The sequence below is a fragment of the Micropterus dolomieu genome, linkage group LG21 (assembly GCF_021292245.1).
Source record: "Micropterus dolomieu isolate WLL.071019.BEF.003 ecotype Adirondacks linkage group LG21, ASM2129224v1, whole genome shotgun sequence".
Lineage (NCBI taxonomy): Eukaryota > Metazoa > Chordata > Actinopteri > Centrarchiformes > Centrarchidae > Micropterus > Micropterus dolomieu.
The window spans coordinates 34,765,785-34,775,748 of NC_060170.1; the positions used below are offsets into that span (position 1 = coordinate 34,765,785).

General features: G+C 41.2%; 1 protein-coding gene and 5 non-coding genes across 6 annotated transcripts in view; 1 reads left to right on the forward strand and 5 right to left on the reverse strand.

Moving 5' to 3' along the window:
- Positions 1-501: 501 nt before the first annotated feature.
- Positions 502-9,964, forward strand: part of LOC123960359 (chromaffin granule amine transporter) — a 27,572-nt gene continuing 18,109 nt past the window's right edge. Inside the window, exons 1-3 of the mRNA XM_046035040.1 lie at positions 502-598; positions 3,960-4,321; positions 4,402-4,526. Of these exons, the coding sequence (XP_045890996.1) occupies positions 502-598; positions 3,960-4,321; positions 4,402-4,526 (584 nt within the window). The remainder of the gene's footprint in view (positions 599-3,959; positions 4,322-4,401; positions 4,527-9,964) is intronic.
- Positions 6,950-7,031, reverse strand: trnas-aga. Its single transcript has one exon. It is a non-coding gene; the product is annotated as a tRNA-Ser (tRNA).
- Positions 7,366-7,447, reverse strand: trnas-aga. Its single transcript has one exon. It is a non-coding gene; the product is annotated as a tRNA-Ser (tRNA).
- trnas-uga lies at positions 7,944-8,025 on the reverse strand. Its single transcript has one exon. It is a non-coding gene; the product is annotated as a tRNA-Ser (tRNA).
- Positions 8,617-8,698, reverse strand: trnas-uga. The gene has a single exon. It is a non-coding gene; the product is annotated as a tRNA-Ser (tRNA).
- On the reverse strand, positions 9,416-9,497 carry trnas-uga. The gene has a single exon. It is a non-coding gene; the product is annotated as a tRNA-Ser (tRNA).

A 9,964-nucleotide genomic window follows, 5' to 3' on the forward strand; every position in this document is an offset into this window, starting at 1 on the left:
TCTGAAACACCGCCAACGATATAGGCCTGATGTTTGCCCAACGTTTAATTGGCACTGAGATGAGAATGTGTTGCGAGTTAAGTTGGTGCTGCAGAACGACATCTGTACATTCCTCATTCATTCATTCTGGTCAAAGCTCCCCGTGGAACTGTTCAACCAATCATGTCATGTCAAGTCATTTCGTGTATCAAAAGATGAACTCTGGTTCGGACCTTTGTGTGTACTTTCAGGTGTGAAAGCCCCTTAAGATGGTGAATATTATACCTGCATACTTAAACCACAGTACGCGTACATTTAAATGTGTTAAACTATTTGAAATTATTATATTTTTTGCTTTAATAAAATAATATCTGCGTCTTTCATGGTTATCTGTAGTATTTTGTGTAATATTTGTAGAGATGAGGGTCAGTGCGGATCATCTGTAGCTGCAGACAAAACCAACTTGCAACTTGCAAAACATGAGAAATGCTAAAAACAAACTGTTTGTGTGTTTGTGTAGACATGGCGTGGCTCCATCAGAGTCGAGGTTCTCCCAGACTCGTCCTGGTGGTGGTGTGTGTCGCTCTGCTGCTCGACAACATGCTGCTCACTGTGGTTGGTGAGTACACAAACACACAATAAATGGACAATACAGCAATAACACAGCCAGCCTGGCAGATCATCAGAGTCTGAAGCTGAAGGCTTGAACCTGAAACCAAACTCAAATCTGGACCTTCTCCACAGAGGCGTCCAATTAGAAACAAACGCCATCCTGTTGTCAGATCAGAAAAAAAATCTATATTTAGTAGTTTGGAAGACTGCCCACTGAAACACATGTATCTCCAAATTTGTTGGTTTGAGAAGTTTCTTTATGGGATAAATGAACCGTTAAAAACCTAAAGTTTATCTACAAAAAAGCCGCACAGAGTCATGAAGCTGAAAAGTTCTTAAACACTGATGTTTCAGAGATACATGGTTTTAACAGATTTAATCCCTGCAGCTGCTTCAACATCTGGAGGAAAAGGTGCAGCAGGTTAATGAACACAGAGTCACTGTTAGACATGGCGTCCACATACATTTGGCCGTGTGGTGTGTTCACACCTAAGCCTGTACGGATACGAGTCGCTTCTATCCTGAACGACCAAGAAATTCTCATTCCCGAGTTGTCACATATGGACACATGGTCAAGACCCGTTGGCGTCAGTTTGTAATGCACTGGGCTAAGCCCCTAATTTATGAACGCTGCAGGATATTTAATACAAAAGTAAGTAAGGAGATGGATGGGGTGGGCCAGAAACCGATCTTTCATCCAAGAGACTGCTGTTTGTTTCCCTTATGAAACAAAATGTCAACATCGATTGGAGATAAATCACATAAGTAACTTTATTTTAACCCACACCTTGATCTTCGTCTATACCTTACCAAATTGCTCTTCAAAGACTATCCGGACATTGCAGATTTATTCTTGCAAACTTGATCGCGGAGCCCTACACACCCAAAATGATGCTAAAGAGTACCCAGGGTTGTTAAAAAGTTTCGCCAAGGGGTCTTGACTTGTCAATCAGCTTGTAGCCCCGCCCTAAAGCCTCCCCTGCTTCCTGGTCTCTGTTCCTCTAAATGGGACCATAATTTACTAAATGAACATCATGCTGTGTTGAAGAAGACTTGAAACTAGCGACTGAGAACATAAACTCATCAGGAAAGTGTTTACTGAGGGAATAAATCAGCTGAGAAGTAGAAACATTTTCTCAGAGTCTTCTATACAATCACACTTCTTTCTGCAGCCGCTGCTGGCTGCTAGAGAGGACGCAGGTTTAAGGCTCTTTTCAGACCCGGAGGTTCCCTCTTGATTCAGAGTTTATTCATCAACCCATCGTCCTCTTCTGTTCTTCCTTCTTGAAGTCTCAGAAACAGATTAGTGACGCAACTAAAAACCTGGAGGTCAAAGCTGTCGTTTGCAGTTAGACTCACAGCTGAATGTAGAGGTCAACCACGCACACGACCTGCTGACCTCGAACTTTAAAGCCTGCAGTCTCAGTTCACAGTTGTCTCCTTCGGTCTCTTCTCAGATTAAATCTCCTCCCCTTTTCTCTGCTCTTTTCTCCTCTGATGTGCTTATCTGCTGTTTTTAGCTTATTTCAGTCATTTTTTTCCTCTCTAATGAATGAATGAATAAATCTTGTCTCACTAATCCGCTTCCTTTGGATATAAAATAAATATTTAGAAGCCAAATAAGTCTGTAATTTGCTAATAATTTCCCAGAAGCTTCCAGTACATAATGCTGTCATTTGGTATGAATTAAAGGGGAAACTGAGACAGTGTTCAACTGGTGCACAGTTTTAACCCATAATTAGCACTAAGTTAAATAATTATTTTCAAGACTATTTGGACATTGTTAGGAAATCACCAACCTGTATAAGAAAGCCATTAAACCATCAACCTTAACTTCTAGTCTCATATTTAGTCATATTTCTTTCATCTTCATCTGAAATAATGAGCATTTTTTGCAGGTGGAGCTAATAGACGTTTTACAGATCACTTTACTGCTATCAAAAATATCCAAAAACCTTGAAACACACTGATTGTTCTGAAAGTAAACTCATCTCATTTAAGTTTATTTTCACTCCTGTTATGATGAATCATTCATCTCAACAAATTCTGACATTTAAACCCGTTCTTACTTCGGGGTCATTACATAGGGACACATGGTCAAGCTTCAGGTTGTATTAAGAGTGAGTAACGTAACCTAACTACACACGAGTCACGTACTTCTTTTAACCCAAACCACAGTCGTTTTCTAAACCTAACCAAATTATGATGGTTCACAATGTTAACCGCTAGTTTTATTTTGAGATTCTATCCAGATAGTTAGGCAGATGGTTGGGAGTGAGAATGTGTTGCACATTTCAGTCACTCAGCTGCTCTTAAAGTTTTCCTCTGGTTTATGGATGAATCCCTGATTTAGAAAAATGCGGGTTCTGCTCAGGAGATGATGCTAAAGCCAAGATCCAACTGCAGACTGCGGCTGGTCAATCACATCTAACTTAGCATTGTTTGAAAGCATATGCTGGTAAATTGTGCATGTATACTTGTGGGTATGCACCAGCTTGTTTATATACGCAACACAATATTAACAAAGCAGAATGTGTGTTGAGCTAAACCCTCAACATTTCCAGTCATCAGCTGTGTTTTCCACAAAGTGGCAGAGCAGCACTCAGACCATATTATACTTTCTCTAAAAGAAAAATGACTGCTTTACATCCTGCAGACTCCTCTCTCACTCCTCTGACTGACTAAAGCAACTTCTTCCATAATGTCTGTCAAACAACTGTAGGCGTAGTGTGTTAAAAAATACCTCACACACACAAGGCAGAATTTAGCACCAAAGGTTCTTCAGTTCATGGGAAGGCCCAGGTTACAGGTTAAATTCCTGCAGTGAGACTACAGCCGCTTTCATACAGACACCCCACAGTAAACGCAGAGAGAATGTCTGCTAATATGCAACATTTGCTGTGTATTTGTCGTACTGAAGAAACTTTCCGGCATAATCCCACAACTATGTGTTATGTGTAACACAACACCGGCAGGCTGGTGTTCCGTCTCTGTCACTAACAACGTTCCCTGCTCAGAGGCGGATCAAATATTGCCCGTCTTTTCGGCTCCATACCTTTTATACTGCGCAGCGAGCCGGCAAAAAGGTGCAATACTCCCGGTATATAAGGCAGTGTGCAAGAAGAACCAACTGGATGGAAGGTGCAAGGAAGATCACCTCCCATCCAGTGGGTTCGTATTTCCATCGTTCTTCCTGTAACAAAGGTTTGAACCACAAGTTGACTGAAACATCCTCGTTCCCAGAGACACTGTTTACAAACTGGCTTGTAAAGACAAATTTGTTCACAATGTAAATATGTTTATGTTGTTAACTTTATTGTAATCAAGCCACCAGTGAGGGAATCAATAGATTAATCTTCTTCATCCAGTGCCGATCATCCCGACGTTCCTCTACGCCATTGAGCATCCAAGTCCAGAGCCCCAGACTGCCCAGCCTTCCATGCTCTCTCTGCCCAGCCTCAGTGCACCACGCTTTGGCACAGTGCCCTCCCCCAGGTTAAACATCCAGACCCCCCGCCCTCAGCCCAGCTATAGTGCACCAGTCCTGGGTACACAGTCAGAGCAGAGCCCCCGGCCGTCTCCTCCCACCTTCTCTCCTCTGGTGTCTCTGTTCGACAACACAACCTTCAGTCTGCAGGAGATCCGGACTGAACCAACCTCTGGCACCGAGCCGACAGACCAGACCAGCTGGGTCACAGACCTACAGATCAACGAGACTACTAATGCTACAGTAGGTGGAGGCTAACATTTACCTGACAAGGACCGATCAGTCATTACAGGTGACATAATATGTTCTCCTCCCTCTTGCAGGAGTCCTCCTGTCTTCAGGACAGTTCGTTTCTGGAGGAGGAAAATGTTCGTGTTGGTTTGTTGTTTGCCTCTAAAGCTCTCGTCCAGCTGCTCATCAACCCGTTTGTTGGCCCTCTCACTAACAGGTACAAACAGTCTCTTTACTTCTGATGTCTAACACAGTGAGGTGTGCACACCAGCGGGAGCTTCACTACACGTCCATCAAAATATAACATGTTGCACAACTCAACGTGACACTCTAAAGACATGAGGTCCGAAAATGTTTGGGGAATATAGTTTGCATGTCAGAGAACAGTTGTGCTATATGCTCAATTTTGATAGATCTGAATGTTACTCACATTCTTTAAGTTACTTTATTCCAGCCATGCTACCAGCTCTGAGGGTGGCAATGTAGCTTAGTTCAACACGTTCATACTCACAGTCGTCACAGTCGTTGCTTATTAGCGTCATAGTTTAAAGCACTGAGGGAAGGCCTGTAGCAACATTTTTGAACACTAAAGTGTTCAAGAATAGTTGTGAGCCAGGTTCAGGTGTGATGAAGAAGTTTTGGAGACTGATGAAGACTTACATAGCGTGGTTTACTGAGCCAGACCGAGGAGATAAAGTGTCAGCCACATGCAACAGTCAGTCATGGAGGCAGTCAGTCTGTCTGCAATGAAACAAAAATGTACAGTGCATCATTATCAACTCAGCTGCGTCAGTCAGTCGACAAGCAGGCAGAGAGGTTAACCTAGAGATTTGGAGAGTCCCTGACTGTCACATTTGCCTAATTTAGCTAAGCAATTGACTCATTCATGACCTGGGGATACCTGTTATAGTACCCATAAATTACTCCTAAAAGCAGGTGTAGGACAAAAAAGTCCAATTAGGGAGGTGTTTCGGACTTAACTTACTAAGTATCTTAGTTATTTTAATCCAAACCATGATCTTTTCCTTAACGTAACCAAGTAGCTAACAATACTGCGACATTTGACAAGGTGAACAACTTGTTTTGTTTTGAAAGTCTAACCAGACGTTGCATATTTATTCCTGCTAACTAGACTGCAGAGCCCTACACATGCAAAAACAATGCTAAAGGGTACCCAGGGCGTTAAAAGGCGACACCAAGATGTCTTGACCAACCAACAATATATGACGAGTTGGGAGTTAGAATGTGTTGGTTGATTGGGACACCACTTTGATTCACCCTGAAATGTCTCAACTACTTTGTGCGTTGTACAGACCTTCATATTCCCCAGAGGATGAATCATACTGACTTCTCCTCTAGCGCCACCATGAGGTTAATATTTGTATTGTACTGAAACATCTCAGCAGCTGTTGCATTGATTGAGATGGAATGTGGTTCAGACATTCATGTTCGTCTCAGTATGAACTGACTTTTCACAGTACCATCATCAGTTCAACATGTTAATGTGTCCAATGCTTTACTTTATGACCAAATACCTACCGAACTGTTGACATTGCCATCAGCCTCAGCTGTACATTGCGTTGTTGCTAGTTAGCTCATGTTAGCAGTACTTGTTCTGCAGTAAAATGATATATTTTATCTGACGTTGTTAGATTGTAAATGTTCAAGCAGCATTCGAAAACCCCCACACTGCACCAGACAAGATAAAACATGATCATAGGCTCTTCTCAAATTGATCTGAAAGATCCACAGTTACATAAAAACAAACACATACTAAGAGCTGAAATCAGCTTAGCATCTTTCTTCTGTGTTTTTTTGCTCACATGTAGAAATGTCTATGAAACACAATTACTGTGAGAGTAATTGCCGGAGGTGTGTAAACATATACTCGTTGTCAGCAGGATTTGAACATGCGCGGGGAAACCGCCTTAACCACTCGGCCACGACAACACGGATTTCATCATTGCTGTGTGGAATACAGAACGTATTGACATACGTGATGTCAATCTGTAGCTAAAAAGTTGTCAGACAAATAGTGCAGTAAAATGTGCATATCATAAGGAACTGTTAGGACTTGGTGGGTATATAGCTTGAAACTGTTAGGACTTGGTAGATGAATCGTTAGGAACTGTTAGGACTTGGTGGATAAATGGTAAGGAACTGCTAGGAATTGGTGGATAAATTGTTAGGAACTGTTAAGACTTGGTGGATATATCATTAGGAACTGTTATGACTTGGTAGATGAATCGTTAGGAACTGTTAGGACTTGGTGGATATATCGTTAGGAACTGTTAGGACTTGGTAGATGAATTGTTAGGAACTGTTAGGAATTGGTGGATAAATTGTTAGGAACTTTTAGGGCTTGGTAGATGAATCGTTAGGAACTTTTAGGGCTTGGTTGATGAATCGTTAGGAACTTTTAGGACTTGGTTGATGAATCGTTAGGAACTGTTAGGACTTGGTACTCATAGGCACTTCTCAAATTGATCTGAAAGATTCACAGTTACATAAAAACACTCAAATACTAAGAGCTGATATCAGCGTAGCATCTTTCTTCTGTGTTTTTATGCTCACATGTAGAAATGTCTATGAAACACAATTACTGTGAGAGTAATTGCTGGAGGTGTGTAAACATATAGTCGTTGTCGGCAGGATTCGAACCTGCGTGGGGAAACCCCAATGGATTTCTAGTCCATCGCCTTAACCACTCGGCCACGACAACACGTATTTTGTCGTTGTGTGTCTTTGTTTGAAAAATAATTAGGAACTGTTAGGACTTGGTGGGTATATCGCTTGAAACTGTTAGGACTTGGTGGGTAAATTGCTTGAAACTTTTAGGACTTGGTGGATGAATCGTTAGGAACTGTTAGGACTTGGTACTCATAGGCTCTTCTCAAATTGATCTGAGAGATTCACAGTTACATAAAAACACCCACATACTAAGAGCTGAAATCAGGCTAGCATCTTTCTTCTGTGTTTTTATGCTCACATATAGAAATGTCTGTGAAACACAGATTACTGTCAGAGTAATTTATAGATGTGTGTAAACATTTAGTCGTTGTCGGCAGGATTCGACCCTGTGCGGGGAAACCCCAATGGATTTCTAGTCCATCGCCTTAACCACTCGGCCACGACAACACGTAGTTCGTCGTTGTGTGTCTTTGTTTGAAAAATAATTAGGAACTGTTAGGACTTGGTGGGTATATCGCTTGAAACTGTTAGGACTTGGTGGGTAAATTGCTTGAAACTGTTAGGACTTGGTGGATAAATCGTTAGGAACTGTTAGGACTTGGTAGATGAATCGTTAGGAACTTTTAGGACTTGGTGGATAAATCCTTAGGAACTGTTAGGACTTGGTAGATGAATCGTTAGGAACTGTTAGGACTTGGTGGGTAAATTGCTTTAAACTGTTAGGACTTGGTAGATGAATCGTTAGGAACTGTTAGGACTTGGTACTCATAGGCTCTTCTCAAATTGATCTGAGAGATTAACAGTTACATAAAAACACCCACATACTAAGAGCTGAAATCAGGCTAGCATCTTTCTTCTGTGTTTTTATGCTCACATCTAGAAATGTCTGTGAAACATAGATTACTGTCAGAGTAATTTCTAGATGTGTGTAAACAACTTTACGCGTTGTCGTCAGGATTCCAACCTACGTAGGGAAACCCTAATGGATTTCAAGTCCATCGCCTTAACCACTCGGCCACGACAACACATCTTTCATTATAGCTGTGTGTAATACAGAATACGTGATGTCAATCTGAAGCTAACAAGTTGTCAGATAGTGTAGTAATAGTGCAGTAAAATGTGCATATCATAAGGAACTGTTAGGACTTGGTGGGTATATCGCTTGAAACTGTTAGGACTTGGTGGGTAAATTGCTTGAAACTTTTAGGGCTTGGTAGATGAATCGTTAGGAACTTTTAGGGCTTGGTAGATGAATCGTTAGGAACTGTTAGGACTTGGTGGATAAATCGTTAGGAACTGTTAGGACTTGGTAGATGAATCCTTAGGAACTGTTAGGACTTGGTAGATGAATCGTTAGGAACTGTTAGGGCTTGGTAGATGAATCGTTAGGAACTTTTAGGGCTTGGTAGATGAATCGTTAGGAACTGTTAGGACTTGGTACTCATAGGCAATTCTCAAATTGATCTGAAAGATTCACAGTTACATAAAAACACTCAAATACTAAGAGCTGATATCAGCCTAGCATCTTTCTTCTGTGTTTTTATGCTCACATGTAGAAATGTCTATGAAACACAATTACTGTGAGAGTAATTGCTGAAGGTGTGTAAACATATACTCGTTGTCGGCAGGATTCGAACCTGCGCGGGGAAACCCCAATGGATTTCAAGTCCATCGCCTTAACCACTCGGCCACGACAACACGTATTTCATCATTGTGTGTCTTTGTTTGAAAAATAATTAGGAACTGTTAGGACTTGGTGGGTAAATTGCTTGAAACTGTTAGGACTTGGTGAGTAAATTGCTTGAAACTGTTAGGACTTGGTGGATGAATCGTTAGGAACTGTTAGGAATTGGTGGATAAATCGTTAGGAACTTTTAGGACTTGGTGGATGAATCATTAGGAACTGTTAGGACTTGGTAGATGAATTGTTAGGAACTGTTAGGACTTGGTGGGTAAATTGCTTGAAACTGTTAGGACTTGGTAGATGAATCGTTAGGAACTGTTAGGACTTGGTGGATAAATCGTTAGGAACTGTTAGGACTTGGTAGATGAATCCTTAGGAACTGTTAGGACTTGGTGGGTAAATTTCTTGAAACTGTTAGGACTTGGTGGATAAATCGTTAGGAACTGTTAGGACTTGGTAGATGAATCGTTAGGAACTGTTAGGACTTGGTGGATAAATCGTTAGGAACTGTTAGGACTTGGTAGATGAATCGTTAGGAACTGTTAGGACTTGGTACTCATAGGCACTTCTCAAATTGATCTGAAAGATTCACAGTTACATAAAAACACTCAAATACTAAGAGCTGATAACAGCCTAGCATCTTTCTTCGGTTTTTTTATGCTCACATGTAGAAATGTCTATGAAACACAATTACTGTGAGAGTAATTGCTGGAGGTGTGTAAACATATACTCGTTGTCGGCAGGATTCGAACCTGCGCGGGGAAACCCCAATGGATTTCAAGTCCATCGCCTTAACCACTCGGCCACGACAACACATATTTCGTCGTTGTGTGTCTTTGTTTGAAAAATAATTAGGAACTGTTAGGACTTGGTGGGTAAATTGCTTGAAACTTTTAGGACTTGGTGGGTAAATCGTTAGGAACTGTTAGGACTTGGTGGATAAATCATTAGGAACTGTTAGGACTTGGTAGATGAATTGTTAGGAACTGTTAGGACTTGGTGGGTAAATTGCTTGAAACTGTTAGGACTTGGTGGATAAATCGTTAGGACCTGTTAGGACTTGGTAGATGAATCGTTAGGAACTGTTAGGACTTGGTGGATAAATCGTTAGGAACTTTTAGGGCTTGGTAGATGAATCGTTAGGAACTGTTAGGACTTTGTACTCATAGGCACTTCTCAAATTGATCTGAAAGATTAACAGTTACATAAAAACACTCAAATACTAAGAGCTGATATCAGCCTAGCATCTTTCTTCTGTGTTTTTATGCTCACATGTAGAA